General features: G+C 44.6%; 1 protein-coding gene across 2 annotated transcripts in view; it reads left to right on the top strand.

The window, feature by feature from the left end:
* Positions 1–20378, top strand: part of VAV2 (vav guanine nucleotide exchange factor 2) — a 312388-nt gene that overhangs the window by 59180 nt on the left and 232830 nt on the right. For both annotated transcript variants that reach the window (XM_074973337.1, XM_074973338.1), the window contains exon 2: positions 718–834. In XM_074973337.1, coding sequence (XP_074829438.1) covers positions 718–834 — 117 coding nt within the window. The remainder of the gene's footprint in view (positions 1–717; positions 835–20378) is intronic.

Here is a 20378-nt window from a genome sequence, read left to right as displayed (position 1 = left end):
GGTCTACAAACTTCATTTCAGGTTGGATCACAAGAATGGCAGCTATCATCTGTATTCTAGCATGTCAATTCGCTGATACATCAGCGCATCGGAGGAAGTAGGAAGGGAAAAGTAAAGTACTGTTTGGATCGGCTGCCAATGGTTTCTGACCTGAGAGGGCAAAAAAAATTCATTTTTCTGTTCTTGCTTCTTTTTTCATGTCACTTGTATTTTTTATTTTTGTAAATATATGGGGTGTGTGTGTGTGTGTGTGTGTGTGTGTCTGTCTATAGAGACACACACACACACACACACACACACTCAGTATGTCTGAGACTTGCATGGGGAGCCATGGAATAGATTCAAATTGTCATTAGTTGCAAACTCAGTAATAGATTTTTATATAACTTTTAGCGTAACTTCTGCTCGACTTAGAGCTTGAAAAGGAAACATCCTGCTCTTAAACTGTTTAGACCCTGTGCCTTGTGAACACACTTAAACTTCAAGTTTTGGTTTCCAACAGGGCCTCTGTTGATGGTATATTATTGAGAGCACACGCTCCATAATGGAGCAGTGGGGAACCTCTTTGTACTAGAATGCTCAGTAAACGAATGCATCTTCTCACCAGGCAGTTCCCATATTCTTCTTCACTTCCTGTTGCTTGCGAATTTTGATTGTCTACAGTAAGTTACTGTTACAGAATTACAGCCTTGTCTCTTTTTCCCCCTCTCTTTGCAGTTCCTCTGTTTGAAGAACATTCGAACGTTCTTGAAAGTCTGTCATGACAAATTTGGATTAAGGAACAGTGAGCTGTTTGACCCGTTTGACCTCTTCGACGTGCGGGATTTTGGAAAGGTAAAAGTTAACTCCTAATCTGTGTCGAAAAAGGGGTTTGAAAGCGCTTTTACTGCTGCTGGGAGCCCAGACCATTTTCGAAATGATTGGCCCAGCATTGGGCAGGACATACAACCAGCTTGGATTCTGCATGGCTCGTGTAACCCACTCCCACTCTCTGTGGCACTCTGTCTCCCCCGCCCCTGGTGGTGGCTGGGTCCTGCGATCCATCGATGAGCCTGCTACATCCTTGACTTGCAGAGCCACCTCTGCTAAGCTCAGGCTGTGTAGAGGCTCCTGCTTTAGAACTGGTGCACTTTCTCTGACCCGAGTGGCTCGTCAAAGTTCAGGGCTCTGTGGGTGTTCCAGCTGGGAGTAAAACTTGGTCGTAGCCAGGTATTGCTTGCAGTCTTGTTTACTGACAAGGAACATACTGTGTCTCTGAATGCAGAAGGAAGCAAGAACAAAAAGGAGCTGCTTCTTAGCTTACAGCCCTGCAAGCCCCAGGGTGACACTGTGCTCACAGGTTACTGCTTGGTTTTCTTGCTCCGCCCCCCCGGCCGCAATCTTGCCTATTCTGTTTCTTTCTGTGTGTTTTCTGACAGACCCACACCTACTTGGTCACAATACCCACTTGACCCTTCTGTCCCCATGGGGCTAGTTTCTGGGCAGACTCTGCTAGGCTGTGTTTTAGGTGGTGCCCCTTAACCGTTTCTTACAGCTGTCTTAAATGGAGGACTCGTTCACCATCAGTTTCAACAAGGTTTTAACTCAACGCACAGCAGGTTTCATCCAGCTCACAACCGAACCCACAGGTCCCCATACTGGTTCAGTCTCTACTGCTGATGACCCACTCAGGGGTAAAAAGAAAAGGGTACTTGTGGCACCTTAGAGCCTAACAAATTTATTTGAGCATAAGCTTTCGTGAGCTACAGCTCACAACATGCACATGTCAGGCAGGTGTATGCCGGGAGCAATTTCCAATTCAGCTCAAAGATCCAATTCTACAGGAGTTTGAGCATCCTTTCAAAATTCTTCTTGCCTGTTCACCTAGGCCAAGTAAGCTGATGAGTGACATCTCCCAGGCACACGACAGATTTCCTTTTTGGGGAACAAAATATTGTAATGGTTGCTCATAAAAATATATAATTATTTACTGAGATGATGTTATTGGAGGCAGTGGGTCTAGTGGATCTGGCAGAGCTCTGGGACTCAAGAGTCTTTGGTTCTGCTTCCTATTCTGCCACTGGCCTGGTGGCTCACCTTGGGCAAGCTACTTCGCATCTCTGTTTCCCTTCCCTTTTGTCTCCTTAGATTTGCAGTTGCTTCTGTCTCTGGATAGGTGTACATACAGTACTTAGTGCTGTGGGGTCCTAATCTCGGTTGAGGCCTCTGGGTGAACTTGCAATACAATAACCAAATATATAGAGACCAGTTTGTTTCCGTGATGGTGAGCAGATTTCAGGCTTGGGCTAGTTAATCCCCTAGATGCTTTTGAAAAATGTATCCAGAGACTTTTCCAACCAATAGCCCCCGGACAATAATTTTGTTTTGTTTGTGCTGTGTGTCACATAGATGAGAAAGCAAAGGGAGAATTTCCTTTTTCTGTGTTTAATGGCAGCACTGAATTCTGGATGAAGCCCAGGTGGAAGGGAGCTTCTGAATGGTTTTGGCAAGAGAGTGTCTGTCTGATATCCCTTTTACTAGAATTCAATGGCATTAGCACTCTAATGTTACTTTGATGGATATCGGGTCTAGGGAAGCCTTCACACACAAGGCAGTATATTCTATTCTTTGGGCGATACTGGTGTTAAGAAGTCACTCAGCTCTTTTAGGAGCTATGCATTACTTTATCTTTCCTGAGCTACAAGGCATATGCTATGTGAAGGCATCCACTTTCCTGATTATCTGAAGAGTAGTTTTCCACTGGCTGATGTGGAAAGATTATATTATATTTATTGCCTAATTTATTTTGGGGACTATTATCTGGAACTTGCAATTGAAGGAGTTTGTTTTATGAGTTCATGATTTATGAACCGCAAGGGCACTCTTGTTGTTTTGAGACTACAGATATGCAGAAGCTGGGCTGGGGGAAGAACTGTTGTATAGAATGCTGGTTTGCTTTCACATTTTGTTTGTTGCAGTTTATGGTACCAAATGGCTCAGCAAAGTTGTTAATTGGAGCTGCTTTTTTACTCTTTGAGAACATACCAGCTGCACATCATCCCATTCCTTTTCTATCTCACTCACAATCTAGCTGTGACTGGTCTCTAGGACATCATTTTGCCTCTGCTGAAAGCAAACCAGAGGTTAAATAACGTGGGACATGACTTTCCATTTTGAATCACAAATTGTATAACTCTGGAGAGAGCAAAGGAGTCTTTAATTTAGATCCCCACTGGCCAAATGCAGACTTCATACACACAAAATTCTTCGTGGAGCCCATTCATTACTTAGATCAATAACACTTTTCAGATACAGGACACTTATGCCATGTAAGAGCCTTTTATATACAATGCAGACTAATGGTTGACCATTTAATCATACGGAAAGCACAGAGTAACAGTGCGGGGTGTTTCCGTTTTCAGCTATCACTTATAGCTATTTCTGTCCTCCAAACTAGAAGGCCAGTTAGGTCATGATTACTAATAACTTTTGGACTTGCTGAAAGGTAATTATCAAGTAAAAAGGCAGGGGCATGTAGTTATTCTGTATTTACTTGTTGACCTTCATAGGCTGCCTGTAAATAAAGGGGCATTACCATTTAGTGTGTGCAGGAGGTTTCAGATGGACATCTGGGTTCTTTACAATAAGAAAAATCCTAAAAGAACGCTCAAATTCTTCCCTCCTTCCCCCAAACAGGCTACATTTCCAAAGCTGATGCTTTGCTCCTTTAGATATAGTGAGCCGGATCTTCAGCTGGTCTAAAGCAGTACGGACTTCAGTGGCACTACCGCCGATTTTACATCCGCTGACTTACTGCTGTGTCCATTTTCCTATTGACTCCTATTCTGAGCCTGAGGGACCCCCACTGTGTATTACACCTTAGATTTACATTGTCATTAACTCTTAGGGCCAGATGCTTGGGTGTGTCTGAGCTCAGTGCATGTGGGGAGGCTTCCAAGGTCGCGCTCCACCCCGTCTCTACTGCTATAACCCTGAGGGCTCGGTCGTTCCCTGGCAAGAATGAAAGCAGCCTTGGGGCTGCTTTAATTGCACTGGCTAGAATGGCCCCCAAGAGGATTTTTCCTCAGTCCAGGATCTCTGGCTTTATGCCACCTCATAGTGCATGGGGTTTCCTAGCTGCCCTGTTAGGCCAGCTTTCCATCTGTCCGGGCAGCCTGAAGGGTCAAAGATCTGTCTCGCTCTTTTATCAGGCTCCGGACTTCAGAGAACTGAAAATAGTTGCCCCATTGTTTCATTGCTGAAGAAATAAAAGTCCTACCTCAGTGACTGAAATACTCCTTTTATGGAGGGTGTGGGCATTTGCTTGGAGAATCTGACAGATGGATCTGCCGTTACAGGCTGACTCTCGGTTGCGAAGACACTGCATAGTCTGGTGGTTAAAAGTGAAACCTTGCAAGTCGGGAGTTCTAGTCTAGTCTTTGCTGTTCATTAGCAGTTGGACCTGGGGCGAGTCACTTCTGCGCTAGTTTTAGTGGCTTGTCTCACAGGTTGTTGAAGTTGGATTGAGTTTGGTAAAAGGTTTGGGGTCCTAAGGCAGAAAGAGCTACAGAAGTGAGAAGTCCCGTTGCTGTCATTGTGGGATGCTGGAACGCAGGACTTAAGCAAACAGATGCGTATTTTTCTTGGGTGTTGCATAGTTTTTCTTGCCATGTGTCATAATTACCCAAAAGAATTGCTTTCGATCAGGGGGTCTGCTGGCTTCCAGGGCTTTTCCCCTGTTTTTAGACCCTGCTGTTAAGTAATAATATTATGACAGTGACATGCCAAGATCCTGGCTGAGATTTCCAAAAGCGACTAATGGTTTTGGGTGTTTCAATTCTGGGTGTCTGATAAGATGCCTTTAAAAAGGCCTCATTTTCTGAGGGCAGGTGCTCAGCACCTTCTGTACAATGAGACCTCTGCGAGGTGTTTCAAGTTGGGCCTGCCAAATCAATAGTCACTTTTGAAAAGCTCAGCCCATGTGCATGTGACTTCTCTGCAGCAGCCGTGGGTGTGGGATTCTAAGGAAGAAGCACACCGCTGTTTTCAATTTAGGGTCAGGTCCTGCAATGCACTGAGTTCCTCCTGAGAGGTACTGAGCACCCTTAACACCCACTGAAGACAATGGGACTGTTCAGTCCTTTGAAGAATCCGGTCTGTAATAGCAAAGGGAACAAAAATAATGCCCAAGTATGTTTGTGTTTTTGCGCTGTACATATGTGCATTTAATTTAATGACAGTAATACCATAAAGCTTAGCTCTTGCATAGCTCTTCAATTTGTTGGCACCAGATGTAATGAGATAAGATGTACATAAATATGGATTAAACGCTCCATCACTCTGAGTCAGCATGGAGGCAGTGAGGTTCATGAAAGGGAGTTATTCACTTCCAATAACTTGCAGTAATACACTTAAGGTTTCTTTTTTGTAGGGAGATAATTCACTGTCCATAAACCTGTGGAGTGTGCTATTTATTAACCTCCTACTTCTCTCTTCTGTACTCCCAGGCTTGTTTAACTGCCCTGACTTTCTGCTGAACTTGATGGAATGTTTCAAAGAACCTTTTTACGAGTTCTGGGTCTCTCACGGTCTGAACTGTAGGCGCGCAGTGATGCTGCTATAAAAATCAAAAGGGGAAGCCCAGTCATAAGTCCCTTGAAATATAGGTGGATGTTGACTCTTCTCGCATCTGAGATAAGCCAGTTGTTTCGGTGGGTGTGTTGCTTCTGGTACTGAGGCTCAAACTGTTTTAAAGTTGGTTTAACTTTGCACATCCCTGGCTCACACAGATGGGCCTTAGCCGCAAAACTTGGATGTGGGTTTTAACTCTTCCAAATGTTAGGGGAGTTTTTGGATGCAAGGGTTTTTCAGGCCCATCTTTGATCTGATCAGTTAGTCTTCACTCGCTGCTAGTGTCGCGTTGACCTGGCTCAGGAAGTTGTGCACCCCCCTGGTTTGTTTTTGCGTGTCTGGTGCCTGGGGAAGGAGGAGTGCGTGGCAAGGGACAGCGATGTGTGAATGTAGCATGCATGAGTGGTTGCAGCACTAGCATTTGAAGGAGGGAAGCAGTGAGGAGATAGTAGGGGAGCCTTCAGGGAAAGGGAAATATACTAGGCTGATAGGGATGTGGGGAGCGCTTATCATACGGTCAGATGAAAACTTAGTGTACAAATATTTACAGCATGTACTTAAAAATTCGGAATCACTTCTCATGTAAAGAAATAACTTTTCTCCCAAGAGGTTGCAGGATGCCCTGTGGACTAGTCTTGAAAAGGTCTAGACAGTCCAAAGCCAGGCCCAATCTTTCAGAACCTGATGCCATGGCGGCTCCATGTCTGTGACTTCCCCTTTCCCCCGTCCCACCTCCTCGTTTTCAGAGGTGCTGTGCACCCACAGCTCGTGTTGGTTTCGCTGGGAAGGGCGATGGCTGAGCTCCAGTGACAGCCAGGATGCTGCTGACGCAGGAGCTCTGCAGACGGAGCTGCAACAGATTTCTGGATTCTCCTGTGTTGGCGGCTGCTCTGCTCTTCCAACCTTTCCTCGGTCCTCGTTGGCTGAAGCAGCATCTTGTGATCTCAAAATGCTGTTTGGATTCCACAATAATAGGAACCTTGATGAAAACCTAAGTGAGATGTGCATTTGCACTGTAGCCTGGGAAGTTGAAGAATGCACCAAGGCAATGCGTAGATGCCCCAGCTCTGCAGAAACCAAGATGTCTGACACTAAAATTTACTCTCATCTTTTTTTTTTTTTTTTTTTTTTTAATTAAAACATCATTCATAGACAGGGCCCAATAATCAGAAGTACAGACCACTTGCATCACCCGCTGACTTCAATGGGAGCTGTGGGGGCTCAGCAACGTCTACAGTGTGCTCCGTTTTTTCCAAGCAACTGTGGTGTGAAATATTGCCAGAGTCAGAATATTGCAGGATATAACTTTAATTCTTCTTGGTTTTGGGCATTAAAAGGGAGATTTTTTCAGAATCACTCAAGGGATTCAGGCAGACACACATTCCCATTGGAAAGAATTGGCACGAGTGTTGCTAATTTCTTAATCCATTTTTTGAAAAAATGTCCCCTAAGATAACCATCTCCCCACTCTTTTTTTTGTTGTTGTTGTTTTAATATCCCTATGGCAATATTTTAGTGTGTGCCTTCAAAACCAGGCACTTATTTATAACCTGCTCTGTGTGCCGTAAGGGGGAGGGAGAGAGAATTATATGATATAATATAGGTAATTGAAAATTATAAGGCTCTGGGTAATGGATGTGTTCTGGTGCCATGATAAACAAAGACAGCTAAACGCCCACCCTTCCACCCACAGCCAAGCTGCTGGCAGTGCAAACAGCTTTGCTTTTCCCATCCTTTGTTTTGCTGGCTTATTGCAGCCAAGAAAGAATGAAAAGCAATGTGTTTTTCTTTAGAGTGGTCACTCTCCGGTTAGCTCTTTGCAATAGCACTTGTAGGGGTTGGAGGGCGGGGGTGGGGGGGAGAGGGAGGGCCATTAGCAGAGCTGAATGTAACCAACTGCTATGGACCAACATCTGATCTTAACACTGGAGTTCATCCTCTGGGGCATGTCCCCTGTTTGTTTACAAATCCTCACGTTGAATGCCCTACAGAACAGATTTCTCCTTATTATAAGTCCCTGCTGACTAGTCCGGTGACCACTGCGTGGTAGTTGGCTGTGTATCCAGAAAGGGGCAGAATCGGAGATAAAAATGGTTCTACTTCCTGAACAACTTGTCAAATGTTGGGGTGGGTGGGCGGGTTGGGATGTGAGAAGAATTCTCCAAAAAAAGGGTGTGTATATTTCTTTAGTGTAACTGGCCTGCAGAGAGAGAGTGTGTGGGTGTGAGAGAGAGCATAATATTTGCAGATCTTTACTTTCAGAAATGAAAGATGACTGCACGAACCCATCAAGACACCTAGCGCCTACCATGTCTGTTCTTGACATGAACATGCTGAGATTACAGACTGCCGTAGCATACTAGTTACTTAAAAGAGCTGCAGAATTGCAGAGACACATCCCGGTCTGTCTTAGAGCGAGCTGATTTGTAGCTCAGCTGGAATCCAGTCATAGAACATTTGGCCTAAAATTTTAAAACTGCGGTGGAACCATTAAGAGGCCTGGGGCTCTAGATACCAGGGCGAACAGTAAAAATGGAAAAAGCAGGTTGAATTGTGTGTGTAAAAATTCTTCAAAGCAAGGGCCATTTGGCTTTTTGGCAGGAGGTAAAATAATATCAAGCTTTATATTGTCTGTAATCCTGTGATCATAAAAACTTAATCTAGTTTAGAACTAAGAAGCTGCTATGATAAATGGAAAAGTGTGTGTGTGTGTGTGTGTGTTGGGGGGGAACAACCCACCTTGACTCTGTTACTAGACAAACTTTTTATCCTTTCCTCTTATCAAATGTTGCAAAGTGTTTAGTTGTAATTTATTTGGGGGAGAGGTGCTCCAAAATTTTAAAACTACACTCAGCAGGTGCAGTGTGTCTAACAGATGTTTTCAGCTAAAATACTAAAAGTATGTACAGGAAGCCTTGTTACTGTACTTCCTTAAAACACAAGACAAATGAATTTCAGATTTCTGTGGCTGCTCAAGCATATACCAGACAGTGCTTTCTGTTATGCAGGGTATTGCAGACAGTTGGGATTTGTTTAAACATTACTATGTTTAGCCTTTAATTGATAGTGATGACTGATGCCAAATGCCTAAAGAAAAGTCCGCATTTAGGCTCTGATACTGTGGGACAGGGTTTTACCAGTCCAGAACCAGTGGCTGGCTGACAATCTTACACTTTACGCTCTTCAGGGCAGGAACTGTCCCTTACTTTGGGTTTCTTCAGCACCAGACAGAATGGGTCCTCAAATTTGGTCGCAACTCTAAGTTTCCATTCGGTAGGCAATGTTGATATTTCAGAATTTGGTTTTTTTCTGAATTGGAATTAACATTTAGATTTTTTTTTTTCCCCCATGAAATGAAATTTTAAACAAATTTTCTCCTTGGGTTGATTGGGGATGTTTTGTGTTGATAAAATCAAAAGGATTACTTCTGATTTTGACTTTTGAAAAATAAATAAATTGAGGGGAAAAAAATCAAAACAGTGGTTTAAAAATGGAAAAATTGAAGTGCTTTGTTTTGATTTGTTCCAAATGAAATTTCATTGAAATCAACCTGCAAAAGAGTCTCAAGAAAGAGTGGCATTTTCTGATGTGCTAGAGCTAACAATTGAAAGCCTGATGCAGAGACATACCTATGAAATCACTCTCTCACCATCTGGAGGGGTATGCTACATAGAGTGAAACCTCCTCTGTAGCAAGTATTTAATTGCACAATAATCATGTTAAATGAGCTGAATCTCTATCCTGTGCATTTCAGAGCTCTCCAATATGTCATGACTTCAAGAATAAAAACCCTCCTTTGTCCCATAAATAACTGACCCTGGAATAAAGTTTTAGGTGTAAAGAACCTAACTACATGGGGAATTTGGTAGATCATAAAGGTAAATGCACATTAATTAAGTCAAACGTTTGGCAAAGGAGTGAGGTTCCTAGATCAAAAATAACACTTAGGGCCTGTCTATGTGGTGCAGCAGTGCACCCCGGAGCAGTGTGAATTATCAAGCGATCAGAAGTGTTTCACTCTAGTTGCCCTATGCAGATCCCACATTGACACAGGATGCATCCGATGAAGTGAGCTGTAGCTCACGAAAGCTTATGCTCAAATAAATTGGTTAGTCTGTAAGGTGCCACAAGTACTCCTTTTCTTTTTACACTCTAAAAGGTTCATAGTGCGTTGATGTAGTACTGTTTCAATCGTGCACTAGATGCCTTTGAGAGCACAGCAGTGGGGTCTGCCCGGGGCAGTTAGAGCGCCTTTAAAATGTTGTACTCTACACTTTGCATCTGTCTGGTGCATATTGCAGACAAGCCAGTTAGTGTCTTTTCATCCAAGGTTACCTCAAGGAGAAGTGCCTTGTAAAGATACATTCGCAAAGTATGTTACCCTGAATTTTCAAATGGGGAAACTGAGGCACAGGCTGGGTGACTTTGACACTACTGGAAACTTGGGCGAGTTGGCAACAGGGTACAAGTGTTCTTATTTCTGATCCTTTGCTCGAACCATGAGACAGCAGTGCCTCTTTGGATGGCAAAGCATGTTTTGAGCCAGAACTCTAAGAATGGTTAATGTCCTGTTACACACAAAGGAACTTCCATTGGAGAATGAGCACTCTCTAAAAGAGGGCTGCTTTTAACTTTTTGCATGCTGTACCCTCAAACCCTCCTTTTAAATCTATGCCAATAAAACTGCACTGCAGCAAGGTGGCAGAAGTTAGTGTGTGTCTGGGAGCCCCCAGACATCCTCTATTGTCGTATTTATAGGGGATTGTAGCAGCACTGTGTGTACAGTATTTGAGAGGCAGGCATGTAGCTATCTGTAGAGGCCAGTAATAATCTCACGCCTTATGGTTTTATGCACCGGAGGGTTCTGATGGATGCAATTTTCTGCTGGATCTTTAATGCAAACCCTCTTGTGATAATACAACTGAACCCTGCCAGCCCAAACAGCACGAGCCCCATGCTGTGTGCCCAACCTGTGGGGTGGGCCCCACCAGGTAATGTTCCCTGGCATCCTCTTGGTCACAGTTAGCCCTGTATTGATTCCAGCTTAAGAACCACGCCTCCTTTTGAAATCTGGCAGCTTGGGATGTGCAGTGAGTGGATTGGAATCCCGTTGATGGGAAACTTGTAATACACCCTTGGGTGGCCCTTGACTGTGGCATTCTGAGCGCTTGCTGCTCTTGTTCAGCTTGACGGTGGTGGGAGGGAAGGAGTGTGTTGAGGGACTGCTGCTCAGTATACAGCTGCTGGAACTCTCAGCAGCAGACATGCATCTGCACTGATGCCACTGGAGGAAAGGATCCACTTACAACCGGCAAATCCTGCTCAATATTTAATAGGTCTTTAGTGCGACCATTTAAGAGGAAGAAGGATCCTTCCTCTTCACCCAGAGGCTGTGGGTATCGGCAGTGGGCTCCTGTGCAATGAAACACTTTGCCCTTGCTTGTCATTTCTTGCCATGGTGCAAGTAAGAAATCCCAGATCCCACCACCTATCTTTTTTTCCAGTGGGCTCAAGATGTGTTCTAGGGCCAGCCTGGGCAGAGCACTCTGGGGCAATGAGGGGTTTGCAACATGGATGCAGGCCTTTGCTCTTCTGTGACTCAACTCCGTGATGTGAACTGACAAAAATTTGAGCGTGGATCCTTCTGCCATTGCACTTAGGTTTTGGCACTGTCTCTCTGTACTCGGTGTGCCAAACCGCTTCCTGCTCCTAGCTCAAAGCCCTTTCAAAGAGGATCCCACAAAGAACACAGGCTGTGATTTTTAGACTGGTGTGTGTCCGATACAGACACACGGGCCCAGTTCTGCAATCCTTCCTGACCCGGGGTGAAACTCACTCCTGCGTAGGACGCCTGTGCACCACTTCGGCTCTGCGCTGGCGTGAATTTTCCTTGCTAAGTAGCATTGTGCTCATTCACTCAAACTGCCCTTTTGTTGTCAGTGGGGCTGTCTATGCAAGTCGTGTCCAACGTGAGTAAGGATTGCAGCATAAGGCCACTGGATTGTAAGCTCTTTTGGGTAGGGGCCACTTCTTCTGCTTGCATAATATTGAGGGAATTGGTGGGGCTCCAATAATAATCAACCCACAGAAGATTTTAGGTGCCGTGAATCTACCCTGTGCCTTTTCCTTGTTTCTTCTCTTTCCCCCCACCCCACCGCCCCTTACAAATCTGGACTGTTCATAGCCCTGCAGCTTTCCAGTGAAACTGAAAGCGCCAGAAACGTTGGTTCTGGGAAGTCTTTTTCTTTTCTTTTCTTTTCTTTTCTTTTCTTGGCTGCTTTCCCCCGGATTTTCCAAAGGGTCCCATCATGGGGTATTATGTTTCAGATCAAACAAGTATGCACAAGACCCTCCCCACTCCCATCGTTTGGTTCGGAGAATTTCTGCTGGTAGGCCTTAAGTAACCTTTGGAATATTTAACATTCATGTAATCAAAGATATTGATCAGGGTATATTTAGTTTTTTTCTGAGCATATATAAATTGTTTTTCGTTACTCTTGTGAGCGTTCTGACCTCTGCTCTCTGTAATTTTATATAAGCCCCCGGAAACTGGGCTCAAGTTTTTTTTATGCATAGCTGGGAATGGTAAAACATTTACTGAAGTCGTTCTCATCAAAAGTCAACCTGTTTCCTACAGCCCAACGGTTTTGAGAAAAGACTGGTATTACTTGAACCCTTAGGTCATTCTCCCTGAATAGCTTTTGCTATGTCTTGCCAGGTTTAAGAGACTTAGTGACACCGTCAACTTAAAAATCACAGCTGTGGTTGAAATCTTTGTACCATCTATAGTTACAAGTCAGACCTTAGATTACCACAACTGGAAGACGTTAGCAGGCAAAGTGCATTTCTCTCCATGTTTTCAGTGTTTACTTTTGCATCTGACAGCACTTGGTGTATAACCTGGAGGGGAGGGAGGGATCTCAGGAAATACTATTTAAAGGGAACTTTTATCAGTAACTGGAATTTCTGAAATTCGTCGCTTTCAAAAACATTCAAGCTGATAGAGCCCCGTTAACATTTTCCATGCTGGGGAGTGACCTGCTACCTACAACTGCAAAAGCTGCATATGGTCTTTCTTGTTAGAACTGTTTTGCATTAACATGCAAAGAATTTATTTTTAGGGCCCATTTTTAGGCTTGTATGCCATAGGCAATCAGGTTAAACCTGGGTTCTGAGTTTTTCCTAGAGGGTGAGATCTTACAGCAACACTTTTAGTGATAGCGACACCGAGAGGTGTAGATCACGAGTTGTATAAGTAATTAAAAGTGCCCAAAGTTTTTGATACCTTTAAGCAGTTGAGTGTGTTGCATACCAAGGCCCTGATTCTGGAAACACTTAACCCCATGCGCAGTGTGACTCATGTGAATAGCTCAATTGAAGTAAATGGGATTACTGACATGAGACTGGTTACACAGATGCTGAAGTCCTTGTAATATTGGGGTCAAAGTTTAGAACCCCGATTCTGCAGTTCTCCCCTTTCTTTCTCCCAGGCAGTTCTTTTCCAAGCACTTGTGCAGTGGAGGGGAGGCTGAGGAGCTGGAATTAAACCCTGGTTCACCAAGGCCTGAAGAGAGAGGAGATCACCATTCACCATCATGCCTTTAATAGCAAGACACCTATTGGGGAGCCAGACAGAGCTCTTCTGTTTTGTTGTTTAAAACCTGCCGCTAGGCTAAAATATCTCTGGAACCATAAAACCTGGTACTAAGCGTTGTCCCAAGTTCCTTGTATACAATAGAGGTAATGAATTTACTTTTTCACAAATTCACATGGGAGTAAATTTGCATCGGTGTCACACATAAGAAATGAAAGAATAAGTGTCAGTCGAAAGTCAGTTACCTGGTAGCTCCATGAGCCCTAAAATGGTGCCAGGTATCGTTTTCCATCTCTGATGAGAATTCCGCCCGATACTTGTTGATATGCAAAAATCAGTTTATTATTAGAGCAGGTCGGAAAATGTGTTTTTTGTGGAAAATTCTGATGAGACTAAAAATAGTTTTTGTCCATTTTGTGTAGAAAATTTAGATTTTTTTTTTTTTTTCTCAGCAAACATTTGAATGCCAAAATATTTTGGGTAAAACCAGAAATATTTCAATTTAGAGATGCAGCTGAGGTGCCTCAGGGATTTGTTGATGGTTTTTTGGGTGCCTCATGCTCCCATTCTCTTCTACATCTCCCACAATGCACCACTGGATCTCCTGTTGGCGAGGGGAGGCACTGCATCGTGGGAGTCCTTGGCCATAGTGCATCATGGAAGTAGTAGTCTGGTGACGGTGCCCATCCATGGAGGGAGAATGGAAACGCAAGGCAATTGAACTACAGCTTCCTTGAGGCACTCCAGGAGGATACCCAAAATAAAATATTCTGGAATGTCGGTGTTCAGTTTTTTTAACTAAAAAGAAATCCCCAGTCTGGGTGGGGTGTAATCATGTTCAGATGGGTTTTCAAAGCCACTCTCTAGACTATGCCATACAAAGTGAGGCTGGAATGACTGACCCAACAGAAAACTGTCTGCATTAGGAAGAGCCACTAAGCGTAACATTCTGTTGAATGGAGACCGCTTCCCATTGGAGCACCCTAAAGATTAGGGTTAGGGGGTTTTATTTATACGAACCCTTTTTATTTTGCTGGCTTGTAGCCTTTTGCTGCGACTGGCTGAAAGCCTGGAGTGGGAGAAAGAACATCCCAGCTGCAGTGAAAACCAGGCCGTGCAGCTCAGTGCTCTACCCGCAGTCAAATGACCGCTCTGACTCATTCTTGGCATTTCTCTGATTGATCTAATGAGCCTCAGATGTTGATACTGTAGCTGGTTCATTTACGCTTTCACTCTTAATGGTGTGTATGTAAAGTGAGACATTCTCATCTTCCACATCATTCACTTCCCGCTAATCACATAGGGAAAATGCCATCACTGTAGCAAGAGAGCAACATTTCCGCACCACGGGTAAAACTAAACGACCTGGGCACACGCCACTTTGCAGCCCTTTCCTTGGCTTCCCATCCCAGTCCCGTCATGAGTCCTTTTCGGAACTTTGGAGCCAGCTTGCAATCGCTCCATGTTCTGCAGACATTTTGACTAATAGGCATGTCTTAGAGAGGTGGTTGGTTTAGCATTGTCCGAGATTTATCTTTGGCGAACAGATGGTGAAGATTTTGCAGCTTTGTTGCTTAAGTTTAATAAAGGTGGAGACTACTTCAGGGCACAGCAGCAACATGCAAATAGCTTGTAAATAACTGTATAAAACTAAGCCGTGGGACGGGGGGGGTGCTTTTGGGATTTTTTGGGTGGCGCTACCTTTGCTTATGCTGATAACAGCCTCAGCTCATTCCCTTTACCCAGTGCTACTTATTGATGAGTATCTTCTCCTGGGAGAGCCTCCTTGCATCTCTCTTCCTCATCAACTGCCCCCAGATAACCTAGTTCAGCAAGGCGCCACAAGTACTCCTTTTCTTTCTGCGGATACAGACTAACACGGCTGCTACTCTGAAACCTTCAGCAAGGTATAGAATATATCAGGGTTGGAAGAGACCAACCCCCTGCTCAAAGCAGGACCAATCCCCAACTAAATCATCCCAGCCAGGGCTTTGTCCAGCCTGACCTTAAAAATATCTAAGGAAGGAGATTCCACCACCTCCCTAGGTAACGCATTCCAGTGTTTCACCCCCTCCTAGTGAAAAAGTTTTTCCTAATATCCAACCTAAACCTCCCCCACTGCAACTTGAGACCATTACTCCTTGTTCTGTGATCAGCTACCACTGAGAACAGTCTAGTTCCATCCTCTTTGGAACCCCCTTTCAGGTAGTTGAAAGCAGCTATCAAATCCCCCCTCATTCTTCTCTTCTGCAGACTAAACAATCCCAGTTCCCTCAGCCTCTCATAAGTCATGTGTTCCAGCCCCCTAATCATTTTTGTTGCCTTCCGCTGGACTCTCTCCAATTTTTCCACATCCTTCTTGTAGTCTGGGGCCCAAGCCTGGACACAGTACTCCAGATGAGGCCTCACCAATGTCGAATAGAGGGGAACGATCACGTCCCTTGATCTGCTGGCAATGCCCCTACCTATACATCCCAAAATGCCATTGGCCTTCTTGGAAACAAGGGCACACTGTTGACTCATATCCAGTTTCTTGTCCACTGTAACCCCTAGGTCCTTTTCTGCAGAACTGCTGCCTAGCCATTCGGTCCCTAGTCTGTAGCAGTGCATGGGATTCTTCCATCCTAAGTGCAGGACTCTGCACTTGTCCTTGTTGAACCTCATCAGATTTCTTTTGGCCCAATCCTCTAATTTGTCTAGGGCCCTCTGTATCCTCTCCCTACCCTCCAGCGTATCTACCTCTCCTCCCAGTTAAGTGTCATCTGCAAACTTGCTGAAGGTGCAATCCACACCATCCTCCAGATCATTTCTGAAGATATTGAACAAAACCGGCCCCAGGACCGACCCTTGGGGCACTCCACTTGATACCGACTGCCAACTAGACATGGAGCCATTGATCACTACCCGTTGAGCCCGACAATCTAGCCAGCTTTCTATCCACCTTATAGTCCATTCATCCAGCCCATACTTCTTTAATTTGCTGGCAAGAATACTGTGGGAGACAGTGTCAAAAGCTTTGCCAAAGTCAAGGAAGTCCACCGCTTTCCCTTCATCCACAGAGCCAGTTATCTCGTCATAGAAGACAATTAGATTAGTCAGGCATGACTTTCCCTTGGTGAGTCCATGCTGACTGTTCCTGATCACTTTCCTCTCCTCTAAGTGCTTCAGAATTGATTCCTTGAGGACCTGCTCCATGATTTTTCCAGGGACTGAGGTGAGGCTAACTGGCCTGTAGTTCCCAGGATCATCCTCCTTCCCTTTTTTAAAGATGGGCACTACATTAGCCTTTTTCCAGTTGTCCGGGACTTCGCCGGATCGCCATGGGTTTTCAAAGATAATGGCCAATGGCTCTGCAATCACATCCACCAACTCCTTTAGCACTCTCGGATGCAGTGCATCTGGCCCCATGGACTTGTGCTCGTCCAGCTTTTCTAAATAGTCCCGAACCACTTCTTTCTCCACAGAGGGCTGGTCACCTCCTCCCCATCCTGTGCTGCCCAGTGCAGCAGTCTGGGAGCTGACCTTGTTCGTGAAGACAGAGGCAAAAAAAGCATTGAGTACATTAGCTTTTTCCACATCCTCTGTCACTAGGTTGCCTCCCTCATTCAGTAAGGGGCCCACACTTTCCTTGACTTTCTTCTTGTTGCTAACATACCTGAAGAAACCCTTCTTGTTACTCTTAACATCTCTTGCGAGCTGCAACTCCAGGTGTGATTTGGTCTTCCTGATTTCACTCCTGCATCCCCGAGCAATATTTTTATACTCTTCACTGGTCATTTGTCCAATCTTCCACTTCTTGTAAGCTTCTTTTTTGTGTTCAAGATCAGCAAGGATTTCACTGTTAAGCCAAGCTGGTCGCCTGCCATATTTACTATTCTTTCTACACAGTGGGATGGTTTGTCCCTGTAACCTCAATAAGGATTCTTTAAAATACAGCCAGCTCTCCTGGACTCCTTTGCCCCTCATGTTATTCTTCCAGGGGATCCTGCCCATCAGTTCCCTGAGGGAGTCAGTCTGCTTTTCTGAAGTCCAGGGTCCATATTCTGCTGCTCTCCTTTCTTCACTGAGTCAGAATCCTGAACTCGACCATCTCATGGTCACTGCCTCCCAGGTTCCCATCCACTTTTGCTTCCCCTACTAATTCTTCCCAGTTTGTGAGCAGCAGGTCAAGAAGAGCTCTGCCCCTAGTGGGTTCCTCCAGCACTTGCACCAGGAAATTGTCCCCTACACTTTCCAAAAACTTCCTGGATTGTCTGTGCACCGCTGTATTACTCTCCCAGCAGATATCAGGGTGATTGAAGTCTCCCATGAGAACCAGGGCCTGCGATCTAGTAACTTCCGTGAGTTGCCGGAAGAAAGCCTCGTCCACCTCATCCCCCTGGTCCGGTGGTCTATAGCAGACTCCCACCACGACATGGCCCTTGTTGCTCACACTTCTAAACTTAATCCAGAGACACTCAGGTTTTTCTGCAGTTTCATACTTGAGCTCTGAGCAGTCATACTGCTCCCTTACATACAGTGCAACTCCCCCACCTTTTCTGCCCTGCCTGTCCTTCCTGAACAGTTTATATCCACCCATGACAGTACTCCAATCATGTGAGTTATCCCACCAAGTCTCTGTTATTCCAATCACATCATAATTCCTTGACTGTGCCAGGACTTCCAGTTCTCCCTGCTTGTTTCCCAGGCTTCTTGCATTTGTGTATAGGCACTTGAGATAACTCGCTGATCGTCCCTCTTTCTCAGTAAGAGGCAGGAGCCCTGCCCTCTCGCGCGCTCCTGCTCGTGCTTCCTCCCGGTATCCACTATCCCAGGTAGTTAAGCGTGTGCCTCCCTGTAAGCATGTGAGTAGTCTCATTAACATCGGTTGGGGCTGCTCATGTACTTAAAATTAAGCATATGCTTAAGTAGCTTGCTGCATCTTCCATGCCTGTTCGTCTTAATTTTTCTTGTCTTCTGCTGTTGTGATTCAGAGCACATTTAAGGCAGTACATTGGTTTTGGAACATGGTTTGAGGTACAGAGTGGCTTGCCAAAGGTCACACAGGGTATTTGTAGCAGAGCAGAAATAGAGCCTGGACCTCCTGTGGCCCAGGCTAACGCTCTAACCATTGGACCATCATTCCTCTAAGTGTGCATAGTCCCACTGATGGCAGTTGAATTACTCACGTGAGTAGGGGGCATATTCATGCAAAGATCAAGCCCTGAAGTTGCAGTGAATGTTGCTTTTTGAAATGTGTGCCGTATAACTGGGATTGCATTTTTACCAATAGTATGAGTCTGTTAGAACTAGGGGAGTAATTTCCAAATTGTCCCTGTTTTTGTGAATGTTTGTTAAAAATGTTGGAGATGGAGCTTTTTGCTTCTAAATCCCATAGGTGCTTTTGAAAATCTCCACTACGTTGTTGAGTTTAGAACTGTATAATGACACCCTTATAGGACTGTGAGCCAATAGGGAATATAATAAGCCATCCTACGAGACTGTACTATAATATTTTGCAGTATGACCATAACTTCTGGTCTGAAGGAGCCAGTTACACTCTGTCCTGTTTTTCTACCACATGCTCCAAATATTTATATTAGTCGCTTTGTGTCACTCCTGCCATGGTAATGTCAGGAAGGCTGCCCGTGAAATTCAACTCTCCAGCTTCTGAATCATATCTATTAGAGCTGGAAGAGAGCTGTTGGTTCATAACCATTCCATCCCCCAGGGCCAGTGTGCGTGTCCCCTGCAAAATATATTATAATAATTCTAGAGGTTGGCAGTTTAGTTAGAAGAGATGGGCCTTTCCCCGTTTCCCAGGGGATACTGTTTCTAATCTTGTTAGGAAGCTTTTCGTGGTACTTAGCTTAGTTTCCTTTATTTAATTTCATCCTGTTTCACCTAGTTATAGTCCACTTGTACAACCCTAAGCAATTCATTGCCCACCTTGGTGTGTGTTACTCTGAAGGTATCTATACATGAGTAACACGTCCTTGCATACTAACGATACAAATGAAAGGGGCGGGGGGGGGTGTGTGTGACAGAGAGACAATGGACCGCATGGTGGCTTACAGGATGGTTTTTTGGCTGAAGGCACGAGGCTGAGACTCAGGAGGATGGGGTTCAATTCCTGGATCTGCCGCCAACTTGCTGGTGTGACCTGGGTTTTATGTTGCTTGTTCCCCCTCAGTTCTCCATATGTAAGAAAGGGATAATAAATAGAGCTGCTGAAAAACTTTCCATTGAAACTTTTTTCCAACAGAATTTTGAGGATTCAACTAAACAAAAACCTTTCCAGGATGTCTGCTTTTCTTGAAACTTTATGAGAAGGAACCCCCCAAAATGTTAAGGCAAAAGCAGAACTTGTGTGTGTGTGTTGGCCTAAAAAAATTCATTTTTCAGATTTTTTTTTTTTGGGTGTCTTTTTGAAATAAAAAAAACAATAATTTTTTCCATAGACACCTTACTTTCTGACCAGCTCTGATAATAAGTAATACTTTCTCCTTCTTGTCTACTTTGATTTTAAATTCTTTGGGGCTTCTTTCTGTGTGTCCCTTCAGCACCTAGCACAATGAGTTTCTAATTTTGGTTGAGGCCTTTAGGAACTACTGTTACAGAAAGAGGAACACCATTCTTACTGAGAGGGGCCCAGAACTGCAATGCTGACACAAACCATTGCTGATGGCATTCAGATTGGCATGACTGTTCATCAGTTACTGAAAGGAACACAAGAGTGAAAGGAACTGGGGATCCAGGCAAGATTTAAGTGCAAATCTGGAATGTAATTTTAAGGGAAGCCCTGCTGTGGTGGTACTGTATTTCTGCGTGTGCATGCGAAAGACAAAAGGAGCAATGATGATGCTAGAACACAGTTGTGAAAGTTCTGCTTACTGAGCAAAGGCCAAGCATGGTTGAAAGCAGGAAGGTCGCTCTGTTCTGCCTGTAGGGTGCATCTGAATTTGATATGGTGGAATCACTGTCTGACGGGAAGGAGAAATTCAGTCTTCCAAGTCATTGGGCCCCAAAGATTGTACAAAAAAATTGGATCGCACACGCACACAGAAATAGCACTACTTCTGATGTGCACGGGGCTTTATCAAAAGGACCTCCGTGCTGCAGAAGCAGAGCTGAGATCACAGCACACTGAAGATGTGAATTGAGCTGGTTGAATCCCAGGCTCTGAACACAGGAA

The sequence above is a fragment of the Natator depressus genome, chromosome 16, assembly GCF_965152275.1.
Source record: "Natator depressus isolate rNatDep1 chromosome 16, rNatDep2.hap1, whole genome shotgun sequence".
Classification (NCBI taxonomy): domain Eukaryota; kingdom Metazoa; phylum Chordata; order Testudines; family Cheloniidae; genus Natator; species Natator depressus.
The sequence above is the reverse complement of the archived record's forward strand: the minus strand, read 5'-3'. Positions and strand labels throughout refer to the sequence as shown.